We start from the raw sequence: 22,509 nt of genomic DNA on the forward strand, positions 1-22,509 counted from the left end.
GCGTTCACAAACTCCAATTGCCATTTGCAGCGACATTTTAAAATGCCTGCTGGCGATATAAAACTATAATAAAACATCAAGCTGCAGAATATTTAGTGAATATTTTTGCTGTGTGACAAAAATGTTACCCGCTGAGAGCCATCTTTCTCTCTGGAAGTTTGCAGTGTCTTTCACAGTGCATTGTACCATTACGATATGGCGTCATCACATCAGTATAATGCCACAAGAAAATAGTGTTTACCATGAAGACACCTGTAAGTGTTTTTTTTCAAGAGATGGCAGCAGAACCGTAACTCTAAATGCAGTTGCTTAATGGGCTGCATTTGTGTTATATAACAGTAATATTATCCAAACCAGAGGCTTTAAAACTGGGCCTCTGGACCCTGGGCAGGTGTGCAGGAAAGTTGAAGGGGAGGGACAGAGAGAAACCTGTGAAGCAAAGACACTGCATGAGGTGAAAGGGACAGGTGCAGGCTGGTATTGTAAAAACAACATGAAGTCAGTTATTGAAGTTTGACCCATTTATCAGCATAGTCAGACAAGGAGGCAATTAAGGTACTTTTAAACCGTTAGCGCCTGAGTGCCACAATTTGACACACATTCACATTCCTTCTGAGAGTCATTACTGAGTAAAATCTGAACACAGACATAATATAGATATTAGTAGATTTTAGTTTAAGACAGTTGTCTTAATTTTGTCAGACTTGACAAACCCTTGGTCCAGAACACAGAGGTACATTTCCAGATACCCGCTCTCCTAGGTTGTTTCAGAAATGCTTTAGATTAAATGGAGCAGTATGATGTCCTAGTGTTTAAAAGGCCATGAAAAGGCTTTATCTCTAAAACAAAAAATACATTCTTTAGCTGAAGCACTACCTGCTCACTCATAGTAAGTGACTTGTAATAAAAGTGTTTTTTATGCATTATGTAGGGAAAGTCAGTGGCGACACGTAGTTGTTCCTTATTTTTGACCCCTCTCTGCTTTATTGATTTTCTTAGGCCTGAAGACTGACTTTGAGAGTCGTTGCCATGGAGGCCCTGGAGACAAGTCCGGGCCACTTATTGGCAGGAACCTCCCTGAGGTGGTCAACAAAATTGTCTGGGTCCGACAGCTCATACATAAGGTAACAGTGTGTGTCTGTGTATGCTAACATGCACACTTGTACTGTACTGTATGTGACCACCAAATGGCAAATAATTAATTTCCATGTGTAAGAAAATAAACTTTCATCAAATAATTGGAGGTGATGCAAATGACACATGTTACAAATACAAATAATTAATGAAGAAAATAATAGTGTGAACTGATTCCTTCTTTTGTATTCTTGTGCTTACATGCTTACATTAGGTTGAGGACTCTGTCCGCATAGCTGAGGCACTGCTTCCCGACCTGTCTGGGTTCAAAGGGTTCCTGCATTTCTGTGATGACCTGCTGGATGTTCTGAGGGCATATGAACAGGAACAGTTCGAGGACTGGTCAAGAGATATACTGTCCGGACTGACTGACCCAAAGTCAGGGATCAGGTTGGAAACACTGTACACTGTGACATCAGCTAACAAGACATAGCTTTTCATTTGCAAATGTATAATACTGTTTTTATTTTCCATGTTCATCATCACTTAATTTAGCACACTGCATTCATTTGGAATGAGTTTTTGTTTGAGTAGATCTTAACATTCTGTTTTGCTCTAATCTAAGTCTCTCCCTCTGTATAGTCTCCAGGCCAGTAACCGTGTGATGGACCTGGACCATGTGGACGGCAGGCTGAAGATCCAGTATTCAGACAGACTAGTGAGTCTGCTCAGAGAGGTCAGGCAGCTCTCTGCCCTGGGCTTTGCCATCCCAGCCAAGATACAACAGGCTGCTAATACAGCAGACAAATTCTACAGACAAGCCATTGTACTAAAACAGGTAAGTGTGTAGGTCAAGGAACACACACAAAGCACAGTTTCTTTCCTCATTTATGTATTTATTTCGGTCTAATTTTTTCTGTTTTATCTTGTGTCAAACTCGTATTCTAAATGTCTCTTAGGTGGCCCATTTCTACAACACCATTGACCAGCAGATGATTCCCTCTCAGAGACCTATGATGCTTGGTCTTGCCCTGGCCTTTGAACAAGTCATTAAGGTACTGTGCACAGCTGGAAATGATTGTTTATACTTTCTATGCCTTGCACGTTAAATGTTATAGAAATGTTGTATAAAAGTCTATTTGGAAGGGAGGGATTGGAATTGGAAGCTGCCACTGTCTACTTTTTATTGTAAGCATAAATCATAGTATGGTCACTTTCTATTCTTTTTATAGCTAATAGAAAATTATAGGAACATATTTTGAACAAGAAATGTGCTTTTCACGTGCCATTGATTTTGTATCTTGGACTGGAAATAATTTTTCTGCTGTTCTTTTTCAGAATCCTCGTTCCCAGTCAAAGGACTCAGGTGGTAAACTACAGATCACCTGGGACAACCCCAAAGAGTTGGAAGTCTACATTGCCAAGTTGCAGTCTGCAGCTGAGAAACTCTCAACTGAAAACAGGAAGTTACGCAAATGGCACACTGACTTCATTGACAAGGTTGCAGCTGTTATATATTTTGACTTCAGTTATTTAACTAAATAATTGTACAGAGTCAGTTAGAACTAATTTGAAATCTTTGTTGCAAGCACTTTCTTTGGAATCATAATCTGACATCGGAAGTCTTGCTGTTGTGTGTATTCCTCTGGGTACATTTGTCAGGTGGTGACTCTGATGAATGTGGACCTGTTGAGAAATCAGCAGCGGTGGAAGGATGGCCTTCAGGACCTCCGTACTGGCTTTGCCACTCTGGAGGCTCAGGTATTGACTACAGTCAGAAGTGCTGCTGCTGCCCTTCTTGTTATTTTTATCAACATATTTTAGCTGAATAAATTACTTCTATAATCATATAAACATTTTGAGAAAAAAGAAAGTTCACCAGGGAGCACTGTGGTTACTGCGGTTATAATTAAATAAGTAAATAAGGATGATTCAAAAGTAAGGGCTTAGTTTAGTGCTCATTACTAAGCTTTTCATTGGACACAATATGCAACAAATCCTAATTATCTTCTTTGGAAAGCTAACACATGTGTGTGTATAGGGCTTCAGGTCTGATGACATGCGGGCATGGCGTCAGCACTGGAACCATCAGCTATACAAGGCTCTTGAACACCAGTACCAGACAGGACTGGAAGCTCTGAACAGAAACCTGCCTGAAATACACGTAGATCTCACTTTCAAGTCAGTACACACATTTTCAGTTGTTCAACTTTCTGTCTCACTCTTTGTGTCTCACTCTGCCTTGCAAATCTTTTAGTTTGGGTTTTCATATTTTTCTCTTCCTCTCACACATATAAAAGTATTTTCCCCATATCTTGAACTGCTTCTAACTTTCCCCACCCCCACATTCTCAAACTTGACCATGTTGCCATTTCTCTTTATTTCTCTCTCCTACAAAGGCATTATTTATTAGTGTGGAATAAAGAAAAAAATGTTTTCATTTTTCCTTTCCTTCTTGTGAATAGGCAGGGCCGTTTGCAGTTCCGTCCTCCATTTGAGGAGGTGCGAGCCCGCTATTTCAGGGAGATGAAGCGGTTCATCTCAATCCCAAACCAATTCAAAGGGGTCAGTGCCCAGGGGGAGGAGCTTATCTTCAGCGTCATGATTGATAGAAATGCCTCTGGGTTCCTCACCATCTTCAGCAAGGCTGAGGACCTCTTTAGCCGCCTGCAGGCTGTACAACACAAGTTCAAGGTGCCAGAATGATTAAAAAAAAACGTTTTTATTGGGTTTTGCAGGATTATACAACATTTGTATCAAAGACAAATACAAATGCCTTTTATACTATTCCATCAAGGAACAAAGACATATATTGTTATAAAGCAGTGGGCACAGAACCCACTTGACCTGGAACAGTAACACACATGCACATACCAGCAGGGAAACAAGCAAACCGGAAAACACGTAATAATGTAGATGTTCAAGAGCACATTGATCTTGTACCCCTACTTATTAAAAAACAATGAAAATGTAATGACATGATTAGGGGGGCGGCTGTGGCTCAGGAGGTAGAGCGGGTTGGCCGTTAATCTGACGGTCAGTGGTTCAATCCTGGCTCCCCCAAGCTGCATGCCGAAGTGTCCTTGGGCAAGAAACCCCGAATTGCTCCTGGCGGCTGTCCCGCCAGTGTATGAATGTGTGTGAGTGTTAGTTTCTATTTGAGCACTTAGGCTCAGGTGTGTGAATGGTGAATGCAGATGTAGTGTAGAGACTAGAAAGGCGCTATACAAATACGGAGCATTTACGTTATTAGTCAACCGTCCTGCATCTGTATAATGTTAAGAGAAGTATGACGAATGACTATACAAAATGAAGGTAATTTTGTGCATTACATTCCGTGACAAGCCTGCTGTTCTTTGACACGAAAGAGATTTAAGCCTGATCTCAATGGTCAAATATGAGAGTACCAAATAGTTGTAGAATACAAATAGTTTTTTTATGGGTAGATAAGGATTTGTTTTTTATAAAACTTCTTATGGCCCCACTGTAATGCTGTATATTGCAAGATTGGTCCATGTATTTTACACAAACTGTTAACTGATTAACCTTTTTTTTCACCTTCTGCTCAGTGAAGCATTACAATTTGCTGTTTTCTTTGAAAGAGTTCAGCTCGGATTAGTCATGCCTCTCTATTTATGTACTGAAGCTCTTTTGTTTTCGTTGTCAGCATTTTTCCCTTTTATACTACCCTGATTGAACAGTAAGCACAGTATAGTATATTTTCCCTTCTGTCTGCAGCCATGCATATCTAAATCATAGGGGGGAGCCCTCAACCAACAATGAACTTCTCTTTTTTACCCCCTTTAGTTCTGTTTTATGTAGTCATCCACTGTATGTCTAGGTGTTACGTGTAGCTTCAGTTAGCTCTGACACAGACACATTTAAAATTGGGAAATGTACACTGCACCCAACCACTGTGACACTGTGTGTGTGCGTGTCTGTGTTGTAGGAGTGGGTGGTGCTGGGCCAGGTTGATTTAGAGAAGTTAGTGGAGAAGCATCTGAACTCCGTGCAAGACTGGGAGAGGAACTTCAAGGCCCTGAAAGCCCGGGGGAAGGAGTCAGAACGTCTTCCCAGGTGCATATCACACATAATAAACACAAGTACATATACAGTTACACCTACTCAATAGAAAACCAAACACAATATATAACAATTTTAACAATATAAAAATGTTTTGTATTTATATTACTTTTATAAAATACATATTAATAGCATAACACCTGGAGGCCAAAGATTTAACCTGTCATTACATACTATCGTCATTTTGATTTGAAAAGTCAGATTAATTGTTAACAGTGAATGATTAATAAAGTCGCGACACATTTTGTTGTCAGCACAACCTGCACCAGACACCAGACAAACTTGACATTGAATTTTTTTTAAATTCCAAGCATGCTTTTCCAGTGGTTATTATTCTTTTCTCATCCCTGTTCTTTTTAATAAGATCTTCTTAATCTCCATTCTTAAAATTATTTGTCATGTTAATTATTTAACTGTTAAGAAGATACCCAGATCTATTCATTAGTTCTCTCTATGATTCAGCTTCAGTGGAGTTCATCATTTTATTTCCCTTAGCAGGATTAAATTCACTTATATGATTCACTTCTTAAGGTGAAATATCACATGTTAATTGATTACACAATTGCAGGAAATGTACACCCCAACAACTAAGTTACAGGTACTGATCCTTTCCTTCTTCCTCTTGTCAGTCAGGAAAAGGTAGACTGTATCACAGTCAACTGTGAGCCAGTAAAAGCCGTTATCGATGACATGATTCAGAGGCTGTTTGACATGCTGCTTTTATCACTCAGGAAGTCCATACAAGGTAAAGGCAGACAACTTAGACAATTGTGCTTTTACTTTGTGTGAGTGTGTGTGTGTGAGATACATGAAGGTATGTGTGTATTCCTGTATATGCTGATTTAACTCCCACCACTTTGTTTTCACTCCTTGACAGCATCAAAATGGCATTTTTATATAAAGTTATAAATTTACACCAATCACAAGTTAAATCTTTCCTTATGTGCTTTTCTTTTTCTGTAATAATTTAAATTTTGTTTTCCGTTCTTTGGGTCCTATGACATCCCCATTGCTCTTGCTTTCTCTTTCCTTTTCTGTTTCCCTCCCTTGTGTGTGTGTCATCTTCTCTCTTGCTTTCAGGCCACACACAGGCCATAGACAGTTTTGTTTCAGAGTCAATGGAGGTCTTGTCCACTCGACCAGAGAGCATGGAGGAGATTGGTGCGGCCAGTGGCACGTACAGCCAGATACTAGCCCGCAAACCTGAAGTAAGACAAACACACTCCTAAACTCTGGTTAGGAAGGATAGTACTAATGCTAGAGATTTGGGCAAATAGGTATTTTCTACTCCCTCATTCCTGGTCAGCATGGTAGTTTTAGAAATTAAGGTTTGTGTCCTGCATTCAGTTGAATCTTTTTTCTACCTGTCAAAGAAATTTTAAATAAAGTCTTTGACATTTTTTCAGCTATTGCTTTTGACTTTTCAGAGATTGAGTCTTTTCATATCAGTATGTAAATTGTGTTAGCTACTACTGTCCATAACATGACATCATGTATGGATTCATAAGTACAGTATATGGGCATTTATGCTGTATGTCTTGCTATATTTCTGATATATTTGATATATAACAATCTCTTGTAATTCTATGTGGCATGGGCCAAACTAACTATTTATACTGTATGTGTTTAGATCCTACCTCAGTTCCAGTGTGCTGAGGAGAAGAACCGCTTGCTGCGAGCAGTGGCTGGGGCCGGCCTGGACTCGCTGTCCTCTCTGAGGGCCAAGTGGGACAAACTGGAGCTTGTCATGGAGAGCCACCAGCTCATGATCAAAGAGCAGGTGATATAAACTCACAAACTCACACATGTTGGATTATGGTCTAAAATTGTTTCATAAATTTTCTGTAACAGAAGCTTTTTGCTACGCTCTAAATACTATCTAAATACTTACTCTTACTCTAAACTCTTCTTTTCTCCTTTATATTTCTTTTCATTTGTCTATTTACCCCAATCACTCTTCCTTTCTGCCTCTTGCTGTGTTCTTGTTTGCATTCTCTTGCCCTGTTCTACCCTCAGGTGGAGGTGATGCGAAGTAATGCTGCTGGTCGTATCGCCGCCTACAGGGCAGATCTGGAGCGGTTTAAGGCCCGGTGGGACCAGCTGAAGCCTAAAGATGATATGCTTGAGACTGGCGACCATGCTGCCCTTCTTGTGTGCCTCCAGACCATCAGGGACAAGCAGCAAGAGTTCCAGGAGCTAGAGTTTGTGCGCAGTAAACTGCTGTAAGTCAGTTTTAATAAACTGAATTTACAGTTATAGGACAGCTGATAAAGATGTTTATTGCCTTCATCTTGTTAGGAAATGCTGTGGTTTATAAAATATGGTTATGGTGTGGGCAGAGAAAAACTGGTAATAAGACCTTTTAGACTGCAGCAAGTTTGACTAATAATTCAGATAAACTATTAATTATTATAATATTATTAATATTATTGATTAATTTCATTGTGGTTCCTGCATGTTTTAGAACATCAACGTCTCAACACAGTCTAATAAACAAAAAATGTGCGTCTTACTCTTAGTACAATAATAATGCCCTCAATGATGAGTGCCTCTTCTGAATTACACCTGACAGCACTATTGGATGAAGTGGTAATCCTATCCTCTCCTCTCCTCTCCTCTCCTTTCCTCTCCTCAGTGAGGACTGTGTCTATTTTGACCTGGAGGCTCCAGATTTCTCTCTGGCGGAAGAGACAAAAAGAGACATGGAGGAGTACAGCCAGATGTGGGGTCTGTATGAGGCATGGCAGCAAGGCTTCACAGAAAAGGCCCAGGAGGACTGGATCTCATTCAGGTAGGGGTTGTGTTTAGGCCTGCTGTTGATGGATCTCAGTCTCCTTAATTAACAGTTTTGTTACAACTCTCTGTCCAGTTGAGTGTTAATATGTGCGTTTCTATTGTTTTACAGGAGTAAGATATACATGTTTGAGGAGTTTCTCTTTACATGGCAGGACAGACTTAGAAAGCTGGAGCAGCCAACTGCCATGTCTGTTAAACTACAAGGAGAAGTGGAAAAATACAAGGTAGACAGTAGTACAGTTGATGGAATAACGTATTGTCTTTTTTTAAGTTTGAGTATATTTGTTATAGAGGGACAAGGCTACAAGCGTTGTGCGAGACCCACGAGCAGGTCTTAGAGGCTCCAATGTTTATTACACTCAAGTTTTGGTCAGTATACTCACAATTCTGTTATCAGCGTCTACAAGGGTGTTAAAATGTTAGGTTAGCCACGGAATCACCAAATTCAAAGCATGTATTTGTTCATAAAACGTCATGGAAATCAGCATTATGGAATAGAGTTTGAGCAAGCAAACACTTTTGTTTATTTGCTAATAGAAGAAAGGATCACCACAATCAAAAAGGTTTGTCCTCTGGGCATAATACCATAATACACACAGCAAATTTCAGGGATCTGAATATCAAAATTTTATAACTATACAAAACAACAAAAGAGCAGCAGTATTGGAAACACTACAGGTGTACCTCATTCCACCTCTTTGGATAGTTTTTGGTATTTTTGTGTTTTTTCATACTTTTCCATCTGCATGTCTAGAATATGGTTCCTGTCCTGAAGTATGTGCGTGGGGAGCACCTGTCCCAGGACCATTGGTTGGACATGTTCCGTTTGCTTGGCCTTCCAAGAGGGACGACTTTAGAGAGACTCACCTTTAATGACCTCCTCGGTGTGGCAAATACCATTATAGAAAAGGCCTTGGAGCTGAAGGTATGCACACACACACACACACACACACACACATGTGGAAGCACACACTTCTATAGGGACTCACACCTATTTAAATTGTTCAGATTTTGTTTGGTCTTTTTAAGGTGCGTGACTATAGCTAATTAAAAAATATGAATTATGGTTACCCACCTTACCGCAATAAGTGACTAGGGCCACAAGGGGGCAGCAGCAGGTAAGAAATTGCACATGTTCTGATACCTGCTGAATCCAATGTAGGTTTACAAGGGTACAATGTTAGATTTATTTGTCACATAACAACTAGCTGGAAAGTGAAATTTAGTTTATAACTCCCTTCTGCTACAGAGCAGACAATATACAGTAATATTAAAAACAATTTTAATACAGGAATATTCACATACAGTATATAATATAATAAGCGTTTAGCATGTTATGAAACAAACATTTATTTATTTATTTTTACAAATCCTAATTTCAAATTAAGACAGTTGTTACTGCCTTTCTTACAAATGTCAAATGTCTGATCTGCAGTGTTCTTATTTCTTATCAGAATGATATAGTAATTCTTTTCAGTAACAGTATACTGTATATGTTGAGATTATTGTGGTAAAGAAAATTGTACAATGACATTTCTTATCAGAACATTTCAAGGTGTTTCTCTCATCTTAGATTATCAGTGCCTAGCATTATATTCCTGGCAAGCCACATAGCACATCTACATCTTCACAGTTTATAATGGGTTATTGAAGATGTAACTAAACAGGGCACACGGGTGGTGCAGAGGTAAAAGTTCTTGCCCACCACCCCAGAGAAGTAATACAAGTCGCTCCTATAGGATACCTTGGACTGATTTTATAAAATGTAAGTAAAGTGTTGAGTGAACGCAAATGATCTAGCTGTGTGTATGTGCTTGGATTTAGGACCTGAACAGTCGTGCTCAGGCAGAAGTGACGATCAGAGAAGCACTGAGGGAGCTGGATTTGTGGGGAGCTGCAGCTACCTTCACCCTCACTGAGTATACAGACAGCAGCAGGCGCACTCTCACCCTCATCAAGGACTGGAAGGATATAGTCAACCAGGTATACACACGGACACAGAGAAACAAACGCATATGGGCTGCATATAAACACAACACGCTTAGTTAGTTAGGTTAGTCTTAGGCAGTTGCTAAACCTTAATCAGTAAGTTAATTACAGTTACAATTACAGTTTATTGTAACTGGTTATAGTTTTATTGGCCATACTTTGACCATAACCCACTTGTACAAAGCAGAGGGCATCCATCCAAATGAGAAGGACATGTTACAAGTTTTTATTTATTCTACTTTCCCACTAACTACTCTCAGCTTGACTTACCTGCAACCAAGGGATTCCTCAGCATCCACCTTCTGTTTTGAGTAACTTCCAAACATCATCTTTAAGCTTTTTACACCAAACACTAGTTTCTTTCCTTGTCATCATATACACATAGCCCTCTGTGATAACAAGTCCTCTCATCTCTCAGCGTGATGCTGCTTTAAATTTGTTCTACTGTAGTTAATTAATCTTTGCTCTGTCAAGATTTTTTTTTGTTTCAAATAACACTTTTTCTTGATTACTAAATCCAGGCTGGTCCCCTAGATATAATTGATGTACGTTATATACTGGGACAATGTGATCCAGGATCTGTCTGCTTCAATATTCTTTATTCTAGCTGTCTTGACTAACACTAAAATATTTATTAAGCGGCTTAACACAGCAGTTAAAAAGTGAGGGCTCACATTCAGTTTTAAGGGCTGTAAAAGAGATTACAACTTGTGACACCAATGAGTTATATTATGAATTTTTAAAATTATTTTACTGATAAGGTGCATCCTACAAGAAACCCCCATTAAGTTTTAAGGCTTCTGCGCCTACCTAAACAGGTGTGACTGTGATTCATGATGTGGTCTTGTGCACCACAACATGGTCTGGTATGGTAAAATGGAAAACACATGATACACGTTATACAGTTACTGATGATCTTGATGATTGCCTGATTACTAAATTATGTACTGTAGGACTGGACAATAAAACAATAACAATAATTATTGCAATATAATTTTTTTCATTAACAATATAACAAATGTTCAATGAATATTCAATAAATGTTTGATTTTATTCACTTGAATAACACACTAATTAGGACTTAATTTTTTTATTAAGTCTAACGTGCTTTATATGTTTTATAAAATAAATAAATAAATGTGTGTGTGTGTGTGTGTGTGTGTGTATGTATATATATATATATATATATATATGAACATAATGTCGACTCCTTACCTTTTCTGCCTTGGATAAAGGTGTGAGCAAAAATGCTGGGCTTTGACTCAGCCTTATACTGTTTAATTAGAGTTAAGTGTTTATGCAAGGCACTGTTTTTAAAACACTAAATCATTTCGAAAGGCTCCTTCAGTAATTATTGTCACTATTTCCATGGTCATGATGTTACATTAGTTTTGATTATCATTATTTCAGGCAGGTCACGTAAAGGAGCTAACTTCTATTGACCACTTGGTAGACACACTTGGAAGGCACGAAAATGAAAAAACGAAAAATGCAGGCATATCTACCGGCAACATTAAACGAAATCTTAAGGATTAGCAAACATTGGATTTATCACCACTCTCTGCCTGTCCAGGTGGGAGATAACCGTTGTCTGCTGCAGTCTCTGAAAGACTCTCCCTACTACAACAGCTTCCAAGACAAGGTCAGGTCTAAAGCTTGAATATATAAATGCACTTTTATAATCTTTAGGTTCTTCATTTTTAGTTTTGGTAAAAGTAAATATCCCCTGTTTATTAAAGATAAAGCGTTTTTTCACTTAGTCAAATGAACTGCTGTAGTCTTGTACTGGTGTTTCTGTTATTTGTGGTTCACCCATATATCAAGATTCTTTAATGAAGCAGCACTAACCAATGTTTTGTGTACATCCAGGTCAGTCTGTGGGAGGTTCGTCTATCAGACTTAGACGAGTACCTTTTGAGTCTGAATGCCATCCAGAGGCGTTGGGTTTATCTGGAGCCTATATTTGGACGAGGGGCATTGCCGCGGGAGGAGGCCCGCTTCAAACGGGTAGATGAAGACTTCAGGTACTCGGATTCAGATTCATTTTTTATTGTTATCTATAGAGGACATTTATTTTCATCATCTGTACACAAAAACAACAACAATATATAAACAAAAGATATTACATCAACACAAGTCCTATCACAGTGTGCCCAGGCTATTCAAAGCACTTAATGCTGAGGGCACAAATTTTCTCCGAAAGCATGTTTTTCTAGAATTTGCCGATTGGTTGTCTGTATTTATGGCCAGAAGGGAGGAGGGTGAAGCATGGGTTTAGAGGGTATCAGGGGTCGTGAGCTATAGTAGCAGTGTCAACGAGGGCTGGCAGGTTGGGATTGCGGAGATCAATTGTTTTAGAAGATACAGTGAGGAAAATAAGTATTTAAACACCCTGCTATTTTGCAAGTTCTCCCACTTAGAAATCATGGAGGGGTCTGAAATTGTCATCGTAGGTGCATGTCCACTGTGAGAGACATAATCTAAAAAAGAAAAATCCAGAAATCACAATGTATGATTTTTTAACTATTTATTTGTATGATACAGCTGCAAATAAGTATTTGAACACTTGTCTATCAGCTAGAATTCTGACTCAAAGACCTGTTAGTCTGCCTTCAAAATGTCCACCTCCACTCCATTTATTATCCTAAATTAGATGCACCTGTTTGAGGTCGTTAGCTGCATAAAGACACCTGTCCACCCCATACAATCAGTAAGAATCCAACTACTAACATGGCCAAGACCAAAGAGCTGTCCAAAGACACTAGAGACAAAATTGTACACCTCCACAAGGCTGGAAAGGGCTACTGGGAAATTGCCAAGCAGCTTGGTGAAAAAAGGTCCACTGTTGGAGCAATCATTAGAAAATGGAAGAAGCTAAACATGACTGTCAATCTCCCTCGGCCTGGGGCTTCATGCAAGATCTCACCTCGTGGGGTCTCAATGATCCTAAGAAAGGTGAGAAATCAGGCCAGAACTACACGGGAGGAGCTGGTCAATGACCTGAAAAGAGCTGGGACCACCGTTTCCAAGGTTACTGTTGGTAATACACTAAAACGTCATGGTTTGAAATGATGCATGGCACGGAAGGTTCCCCTGCTTAAACCAGCAAATGTCAGGGCCCGTCTTCAGTTTGCCAATGACCATTTGGATGATCCAGAGGAGTCATGGGAGAAAGTCATGTGGTCAGATGAGACCAAAATAGAACTTTTTGGTCATAATTCCACTAACCGTGTTTGGAGGAAGAAGAATGATGAGTACCATCCCAAGAACACCATCCCTACTGTGAAGCATGGGGGTGGTAGCATCATGCTTTGGGGGTGTTTTTCTGCACACAGGACAGGGCGACTGCACTGTATTAAGGAGAGGATGACCGGGGCCATGTATTGCGAGATTTTGGGGAACAACCTCCTTCCCTCAGTTAGAGCATTGAAGATGGGTCGAGGCTGGGTCTTCCAACATGACAATGACCCGAAGCACACAGCCAGGAAACCAAGGAGTGGCTCTGTAAGAAGCATATCAAGGTTCTGGCGTGGCCTAGCCAGTCTCCAGACCTAAACCCAATAGAGAATCTTTGGAGGGAGCTCAAACTCCGTGTTTCTCAGCGACAGGCCAGAAACCTGACTGATCTAGAGAAGATCTGTGTGGAGGAGTGGGCCAAAATCCCTCCTGCAGTGTGCAAACCTGGTGAAAAACTACAGGAAACGTTTGACCTCTGTAATTGCAAACAAAGGCTACTGTGCCAAATATTAACATTGATTTTCTCAGGTGTTCAAATACTTATTTGCAGCTGTATCATACAAATAAATAGTTAAAAAATCATACATTGTGATTTCTGGATTTTTTTTTTTAGATTATGTCTCTCACAGTGGACATGCACCTACGATGACAATTTCAGACCCCTCCATGATTTCTAAGTGGGAGAACTTGCAAAATAGCAGGGTGTTCAAATACTTATTTTCCTCACTGTATGTTAGTGATTTTCAGGATTTTCTTTGGTGAGGGTGAGCTTGGTGGAGTAGCAGGTGGCACCATACATGAGGATGGATTCGAGAATACTTATGGAAGTATAGAAGAAGCAGGAAGTGGGGTTTGACTGAGAAAGCTCTAAGTCTGCGGATGGTAGAGAGTCTTAGTTGGCAGTGTTTATGGATGTCTGTGATGGGTGATCAAAGCTCAGTTTATTGTTCAGAATGATGCAGAGGTACTTAAAGCTGTCCACCATCTCCACTCGTTGGCTATTGAAGGAAGTGCATCAGTAAAGGGGTGGTGAGTCTATTGCACGCTTCAAAGATGAGCTCCTTTGTCTTGGTGACATTGAGAATGAGGTGACTGTCTCTGCACCACTGGGTGAAGAGGAAAAAGGGATTGTTGGTAGGTTGTGACTGAATCTCTGTCTGTGAGGAAGAATTTGTAATGGAGGAGGGGCTAAGACACTGAGTAGAGCGTGTATAGAAAGGCACTCAGAACATGGCCTGAGGGGCTCCAGTGTTGATGGTGACGAAGGAGGATGTAGTGGTACCCGCCCTGTCTGCCTGGGGTCTGTCATTGAGGAAACGGGATCCAGCAGATGAGGAGAGGTGGAACATAGAGATGGTAGAGTTTGCTGATCATCAGATGCCATTCAATGGGATTAAAAGGCTGAGCTAAAATCTATTAAGAAGTCAGCATACTCTGTCCGTCTTTCGGCCTGTAAGCAAAGAGGAGTCCAGCTATGGGCTAACAACTTTGCGAAGCATTTTGCAATAATGGAGGTGAGTGCTACTGCTCTGTAGTTATTCAGTTCAGTGGGGTAGGGTTTCTTGGGGACAGGAATGTGGTATGGTAGATGTTTCCTGGAGGGTGGGACGGTTGCAGTCTGGAGCAAATTACTTGCCAACTGTGCACGCCATGAGCTGATGGTAGACGTCCACTTCTGTGAAAGGGACAGAGTGTGACTGCTAAGGTGTGGGTAGGCTCCCAAACAATCTCTCCCAATCAGTGGAGCAGTAGAGTTGAGAATGTCAAACTTGGCATAGAAATTGTTCAGGTCTCTAGTGAATGAGATGGGGTCAGTGGGTGTAGGAGTGCTGTTTTTTGAGGTGGACCCTGGTGAGTGTCCTCACCTTCTGAAAAGCCTGCCCTGGTATTCATGCTGCTGTCCTGTTCTAATTTCTTCCTATATGCCAGTTTTGCTTTCTTGACTTCAATTTTCACAGAGTGGTTAATGGATCTGAGGGAAAGCCAGAGCCAGTGCTGCTTGATGTTTTTCCTTGAGACTACGTTTTATTTAATGTGTTTTTGTGTGTGTGTACGTACTATTCATTTTCTGCGAGTTTCAGGTTTACTATGTTTGATATTCAGTATAACGCTACGGTGGTGTATCTTTTGCTGGGAGTAAAAGGCAAATATAATTTTTACTACGGACAGAACATGTTTTATGCACATTCAGTAACAATACACTTTCTCCATATGTGGAACAGGTCTATAATGTCAGACATTCAGAGAGACAACAGAGTTGTTTCTCTGAGCTCAAGGGCCGGCATCAGAAACTCCCTGGTCACCATACTGGATCAGCTGCAGCGCTGCCAAAAGTCACTCAATGAGTTCCTCGAGGTACACACGTGCATTTTTGTGTGCAAAGAATGCATATATATATAACATGGGTAAGCATCGCAACTTCTTTTTTTCTGTTTTGTATTGTTGGCGCAGGAGAAACGCTCTGCCTTTCCACGGTTCTATTTCATAGGAGATGATGATCTGTTAGAGATTCTTGGTCAGGCAACCAACCCAACTGTCATCCAATCACACCTCAAGAAACTCTTTGCAGGTCAGAAGCTCTCTGTTTTTTTTTTGTTCTCTCCTCTCCTCTCCTCTCCTCTCCTCTCCTCTCCTCTCCTCTCCTCTCCTCTCCTCTCCTCTCCTCTCCGTGTATCCCTTGTATCAAAGTACATTCTGCTGGACCGTGACGTTAATCTGCTTGTGTATTATCTGTGCAGGCATCCACAGTGTTGTTTTTGATGAGCAGTGTCAGCACATTGTCGCCATGTGTTCTTTGGAGGGAGAAGTAGTGTTGCTCAGAAAACACATACGCATCTCAAGCTTTGTGGAGGTAAAGCTGTTGTGCGGAGTTTTGTGTGAATGTAAACTGTATGTCTACAGTATATTTGATCGGACGCTTGAATATATATAATGTTTTTGTTTCTGTGTTGTTTAAACTATAGTATATTATATATTTTAATAAAGGATTGATCGCTACAAAATTATATTTCATACCTAATCTGTGAGTTTCAATCCCTGTATTTATTTTTAATCAGTTTGTGGTTGTAGGTGAACTCTTTTGCTTTTTTCTAGGTGTGGCTGAGTGAGCTGTCTGTAGAAATGAAGGAGACTCTGAAGCACATGCTGTATGAATGTTTGTCAGCGGGGAAGAAAGGGGAGGTGGATCCCTCACGCTTCCCATCACAGGTACACACACACTTCTTCATGAAATCCATTTGTATTTGAATGAATATTCCCAAAGGCGTTTGAGGTAGCAGAATATTTCTTCACTGCCAGATCCAAGACCACATATGTCAGTATTTATGACCTCGTAGGAGGTTCTTCTTAATTACTCATATTTTTGGTGTAGATTTTGTGTCTGGCTGAGCAAATCCAGTTTACTGAAGACGTGGAAAGAGCTCTAAAAATGCAAAGTTTGCAGCAGCTGGAGCTGGAGCTCAATACCAAACTAGAACACTACACTACGGTGGACACCAGCTCTGAGGATCAAGCTAACACAGGTAGTTCTGTCTGCGTTTGTGTGCATGCATTGGTGAATATATGTGTCCTTACAGCCAGTTGTATGAAACCAGCCTGAGAAGCTTGACCACAGTCTTTTAAATCCAACACGAAAACATTTTTGAAGTTATAATGCTATTTTCAACCAGCAGCTGCAATTTAGGCACATGGTTTGACTGAAAAATGTTGCTGAAATTAACAACAAGTAGTTAGTCAAAGCTCCACTCCCACTTACTGCTTACCTAGTTTGAATTTGACCCATGAACACATGAGTATTGCAGTTTGCGATTATTTGCTTCAAACTGCCAATATACTGACTTTAAAGATTCCTGTTGATATTAACCTTTAATTGTTGTGCTGTCCTTATGAACAGTTGCTACATAGCACTTTTTCATTCTCATACTGCCTCTCGCGTTGTTAATGATTGAGCTCTGTTTAAAATCTTGGATTGTTAGTTAGGACTGAGGGATTAATGCCAAATGACTTCTCTTGTGTGAATCTCTTGATAACCAGTCAGATACAAGAGTCTGTAGAGGGCCAGCACCCTTTAAAGCTGCAGATGCTGTAGCTGGCAGGCTAATTTAATGACTTGGGGCTGAATTTATGGCTGCATAAAGCATGACAGAGGAGTTACAGAACTTGAATTTGTAAAAAGGACTTTTAAAGTTAAATGAAGGTTTTTTATTCATGCATGAGATGAAAATCTCTTTCATAGCCGTGGTGGTAGCATCATTTCACGGGACATTACTGCCAAATTCCAAATTTTTGTCTTATGAAAATGTCTCAATGAAAGCAATGCTTGTTTCACTTGCATAAAGTGTTAGTGGGGCCAAATTATCTTTATCGTTTACCTAGATTTATAACTTTTGACACTGATATTTCAGTATGGCACTGTGAAGAAGGCTATTAAATTTTCAGATAATGTGCATTTTGTGACTGTCATTTTGTCTTACATCCAAAACTCTACCACCCACCACACTTGAAATAGCACTATTTTCCATGATAACATCTCATGAAATTACTGGCCTGCTTTAAACAAGCAGGTAAGCTGAAGAGGCTTTGGAAGCAGCAGTACTAATTAAAGCAGCTAAACTTTAGCTAGCTAAACTGGCCCGCCTCCCACTTTGAAAACCTCTGAGCTAAAGTAATGGCAAGAAGGATTATCTAATTACTCAGTCTGCATAAATGAGCCATAAACCCATGCGGGGAGTGGGAGCTTTCTCCCCTTTGGCACAGAGATGAGACAGAATGGTGTACATTTGGCAAGGTATTTTTTTACGCTTCTGCTGACATCACTGATGCATTCCTACACACACAGCATTCAAAGCATCTACCTAGCATAGAAGAGTTGGACCCACTGTAATTTACAATATGAAATCCCAACTTCAGAGATATATGTAGAAAAGTAACCCAGAGAGAAGATGAATGAAAAGTACTCCCTCACTATAGCCCTGCTGGATTTATACTGCATATGGGCCATAAGTAAAGTCCTTTTTATGTATGCATATTTGTATGCATATATAAACATATTTAGACAGGAACCTTCAATTATACAAAATTTAGAATGCAAGTTGTTTAATATATGCACTACTCAAACAGTAAACTGAATGTATTATACTTTTTTTATTATTCCTTTCTGTTTTCTTTGTCGTTTTCATCTTTTGCTCAGCTGTAAGACTGCGCTTTTCTTGAACTACAGAGGGTACTAAATAATTAGGGCTGTCACAAAAGTTAGTAACAATGACACTGTTTTTCAAAGTGCATATTTCTGCATTTTGTGCAGTCGTTCATGACAGTAAAGCCAGTAGTGGTTGGTGATATTGACTTTCCAGAATATCAGTGTGCCAGTTTTCAAAATATCAGTTTCTAGATTGTTGTTAAAAAATTTCACCTGAGATATTTGGGTACGTTTACACAGTGACTGGTCCAATTTATTCTCCTCACCAGTCGATACAATTCTGCATTTTTACTTTAAACAGCTTTCCTTACAACGGACAAAATCTGCTGTTTTATGGTAACATAAAAGCTATTGCCATTCTGTCTGCTTACAATAAAAGCCCATCATCTATTCAATGCAAAGCACCTGGTGGGGTTTTCTAATGACTTGGGGTTAATATTGAGTTAATGTTAAGTTAAGTAAATGTTAATGTTAAACAGTCTTACATATAATTCAATGCAATTGATCAAGAAAATGTATAATGTATAAATATATATATATAATATAGTTTTTGCTATAGTCATTTGACTTTAAAGAGGCGTACAGCACTGTGTAAATATTTGATAATACAAAAGTTAATGTTTACTTAAGTATATATGTACCTTTACCAAATATGTTCTTTCTTGTTGAATACTTTATGTTACATCTACAAAAATCCTCTTTTATGATCAAATTTGTTATTTGCGTAACTTTACCAATCCTGCCACCCTGATATTCATGCACGTTTTTCTGTACAGAGTCCAGTGTCCTGCAGCTGAAGCTGAAGGCCTTGATCCTGGACATTATCCATAACATTAGTGTGGTGAAGCAACTTAACCAGGCAGGAGTTACCAGCCCTGATGCCTGGGCCTGGAAGAAGCAGCTCCGCTTCTACATGGGAACAGATAAATGCTGCCTCATACAAATGGTGGATGCACAGTTCAGCTATACATATGAATACCAGGTGTGTTGGAATGCAGATTAAGTTGGATACAATCATTTTTATTAATTGAGAAAATTAACCCTCCAAACCACACACTGATGTTTCTTGGGCTACAGTTAATCTTTTTTTATGTTCTAGGAATAGAATTGAACTTCTCGTAATTTACCTTTTGGGGGCACTGTTTATGCAGAGATGAGGAGCACTGAAGATACCTTTCTTTATTTCCCTTCTGCAGTTCATTTAAAAAAACACAAGCTAGACTTAGTCTCACTCATTTTCTTCACCTGTCCTTCATTTGCTTTTCATTCCTTCCTTTCTTAATCCATCATCTTGTCTGCCTTTATCCTCCACTGGCTTCTTGCCCCCTCTGTTGTGCCCCAATGCCCTACCCTCACTCCCCATATCTTTCCTTCTGTCTGGCCATCTCACTGCTCCTGTCTGTTTCTTGCTTGCTGACTTTATCGCTTACTTTGTTCTCCATCCTCCCTCTCCTTTCTCCCAGGGGAACGCAGCTAAGCTGGTGCACACTCCACTGACTGATAAGTGCTACCTGACTCTGACCCAGGCCATGAAGATGGGGCTTGGGGGGAACCCCTATGGGCCCGCTGGTACAGGCAAGACAGAGTCGGTCAAAGCCCTGGGGGGGCTGTTTGGACGCCAGGTGTTGGTGTTCAACTGTGATGAGGTATGAAAATACTCTTAGAGAGTGATCATTAATATAATGTATTGGAAGCAGTGTTAAACCTGAGAGCTACACACTTCTGAAATTAAACATATGCCCTGGTATGCCTTTATAATCATTTCTGATATTTCAACTTGTTACCACAGACACAAGCACACAAAGAACAAGACTAGTAATTGTGAACAACTGCCTGTTTTTTTTAGGGTATCGACGTGAAGTCTATGGGACGAATCTTTGTGGGCTTGGTGAAGTGTGGAGCATGGGGCTGCTTTGATGAGTTTAACCGCTTGGAGGAGGCAGTGTTATCTGCAGTTTCCATGCAGATTCAGGCCATTCAAGACTCCCTTAAATATCACAAGAACACATGCGATCTGCTGTGGAAGGAGGTCAGAAAATACGACAAAACGCAGGCAAACACATTAATGTTTCTAAGTACTGATGCCAAAAAACAATTACTCACTGATGTGTTTTTTCAGATCTTTCTCGATAATTTTATCTTTTTCCTGTTTAATTCGCTGGCTTTTATATACAGACATGCTTAAAACATGCACATTGCAAGTTTTTTACCTTCAACATTTTCCTTGCCTTTCTATCAAATTAGTCTGTCAATAAATTAATCTGTTATTTATTCATCCATTGTGGGAGAAATGGTTGGGTCATAAATCCTTAAGCAGTCAATGAAACTATGTTCATGCCAGTTTAAAACACACGTATTAATTTAATGTGAATAACTTTCTTATTCTCCTTCTTCATCCTCCAGGTGGAATTGGACCCGAACTCTGGTGTGTTCATCACGTTGAACCCTGCCGGGAAAGGGTACGGAGGCAGACAGAAGCTTCCAGACAACCTAAAGCAGCTGTTCAGGCCTGTGGCCATGAGCAGACCTGACAATGAGCTCATTGCTGAGGTCATCCTCTACTCTGAGGGCTTTAAAAATGGAGAAATACTGGGCCGCAAACTGGTTGCAATCTTCAACCTGGCCAGGTAGCAATGTGTGGAGGTTAAGTCTTTTTGTTTTTGAGGTTGGAGGGAGTAGGAATTTAAGATTTATGAAGCTTTCCATAAACTTTTGTCCACTACTAGTTATACAGTGTGTATGTGACTTGTTTCACCAATCGGGTCTTTTTGTCTGTGTGGTTCACTAAGTGTTTTTTTTGTGTGTGTGTGTTCAAAACAGAATCATGCTGTTGGGTGTTGAATTTATTTTAAATTACCTATACTGCCACTACAGTCTATTGCAATATATTGATTATGTGGATAAGTTCAATCATCTACCTCCAAACCCATTAGCAGTAATACAGTGTGTATGTGTGACTCTATTTGTGTGTCCAGGGAGCTGTTGACTCCGCAGCAGCACTATGACTGGGGTTTGCGTGCTCTGAAGACAGTGCTGAAGGCCTGCGGCAGTATCCTGCAGCAACAGAGGAGGAGTCATGACAAGGACACAAGTAAGACCCCCTCTGGCTATTTTTTTTTATTTTAAGGTATGATTTTTCTTTGAGGTATTTTTACTTTTCCATTAGTGGAGTGTGACACGATAGTTACAAGACAGTGGGTGCCTAATGTAGAGCAACAAGATGTATTGATTGCATTACACTGCAACATGCTGGGATCTACAACCAGGGCAAAAAATTTCATGTTTTCATTCTAGCCAAATATAATACCAGGTGATTTCACTTCCTGTCTGCAGTTGTGCTAATCAGAGAAATCATCTGGTCTTGAAAACACAAATAAGAAGAGAAGCTCTCATCCCTCCATGACATACTTGAATGATCCTGCCACAGATGTTAATCTGGTCAACAGATTACTGCAAATGTACATCTTTGTTGTATTAGGCAGGGCACAATCTTTTTCAGCAACTAAGACAGTGATTTAGTGATGGTAACCCATAAAATCTATTGCCAGACCGTTACTGGATAATTAGGGCAATATTAATATGGTACATATTTACATAAACTCAAAACATAAACAAACAATGTTGATAAAGAGCCCTGAGATATTGTTTTGTCACTGTGACCAAGACACAAACCGAGTAGGACATTTTACAGTGTAAAATTAAGTGAGTTGTCTCGGGTGTACAAACTAATAATTAATTTACCTCAAACCTAGTTTGGCAAGTCTATACTGCAATTCCTTATGACTTATTGCCATCCATAAATCCATTATTAGACTAGATCTACTAAAAACTGTAATGTTCTCAGTCAGTTAATCCTTTTGACAGCATAAAACACACATAATCGATGAGCCATCATTCTACACGAATTACCCAAAGTGTGTCACTGAAAAGGTCTTCTAAGGATCTTCTAGTGTCAGTATTGACAACTGATGACAATAAGAGCTACTAAAACTGACATTGTCTGTTTAATATGTCTTCAGCACTCAGTATAAGAATTAATTCATGCTTCATAGGTAGAAAAAAAATAATACAGTAATAAAGCAGAAGTCCATCAAGTAACATAAATGCACACAGAGGACTGAACTTCCACTTTA

General features: G+C 39.8%; 1 protein-coding gene across 3 annotated transcripts in view; it reads left to right on the top strand.

The window, feature by feature from the left end:
- LOC119882869 (cytoplasmic dynein 2 heavy chain 1) overlaps window positions 1-22,509 on the top strand; it is a 194,770-nt gene that overhangs the window by 7,475 nt on the left and 164,786 nt on the right. For all 3 annotated transcript variants that reach the window (XM_038693177.1, XM_038693180.1, XM_038693179.1), the window contains 29 exons: window positions 1,000-1,124; window positions 1,349-1,524; window positions 1,717-1,912; window positions 2,034-2,129; window positions 2,413-2,574; window positions 2,737-2,835; window positions 3,116-3,255; window positions 3,540-3,768; window positions 5,024-5,151; window positions 5,787-5,902; window positions 6,238-6,365; window positions 6,788-6,937; window positions 7,174-7,379; window positions 7,793-7,948; window positions 8,063-8,177; window positions 8,708-8,878; window positions 9,778-9,936; window positions 11,516-11,584; window positions 11,812-11,966; window positions 15,402-15,534; window positions 15,631-15,748; window positions 15,918-16,030; window positions 16,273-16,386; window positions 16,550-16,700; window positions 19,153-19,358; window positions 19,840-20,022; window positions 20,223-20,405; window positions 20,780-21,003; window positions 21,352-21,467. In XM_038693177.1, the coding sequence (XP_038549105.1) occupies window positions 1,000-1,124; window positions 1,349-1,524; window positions 1,717-1,912; window positions 2,034-2,129; window positions 2,413-2,574; window positions 2,737-2,835; window positions 3,116-3,255; window positions 3,540-3,768; window positions 5,024-5,151; window positions 5,787-5,902; window positions 6,238-6,365; window positions 6,788-6,937; window positions 7,174-7,379; window positions 7,793-7,948; window positions 8,063-8,177; window positions 8,708-8,878; window positions 9,778-9,936; window positions 11,516-11,584; window positions 11,812-11,966; window positions 15,402-15,534; window positions 15,631-15,748; window positions 15,918-16,030; window positions 16,273-16,386; window positions 16,550-16,700; window positions 19,153-19,358; window positions 19,840-20,022; window positions 20,223-20,405; window positions 20,780-21,003; window positions 21,352-21,467 (4,317 nt within the window). The remainder of the gene's footprint in view (window positions 1-999; window positions 1,125-1,348; window positions 1,525-1,716; window positions 1,913-2,033; window positions 2,130-2,412; window positions 2,575-2,736; window positions 2,836-3,115; window positions 3,256-3,539; window positions 3,769-5,023; window positions 5,152-5,786; window positions 5,903-6,237; window positions 6,366-6,787; window positions 6,938-7,173; window positions 7,380-7,792; window positions 7,949-8,062; window positions 8,178-8,707; window positions 8,879-9,777; window positions 9,937-11,515; window positions 11,585-11,811; window positions 11,967-15,401; window positions 15,535-15,630; window positions 15,749-15,917; window positions 16,031-16,272; window positions 16,387-16,549; window positions 16,701-19,152; window positions 19,359-19,839; window positions 20,023-20,222; window positions 20,406-20,779; window positions 21,004-21,351; window positions 21,468-22,509) is intronic.

Source organism: Micropterus salmoides, unplaced genomic scaffold (assembly GCF_014851395.1).
Source record: "Micropterus salmoides isolate LMB-PRFRI ecotype aquatic unplaced genomic scaffold, ASM1485139v1 Ms_hic_scaffold_3, whole genome shotgun sequence".
In the NCBI taxonomy this organism is placed as follows: Eukaryota; Metazoa; Chordata; class Actinopteri; order Centrarchiformes; family Centrarchidae; genus Micropterus; species Micropterus salmoides.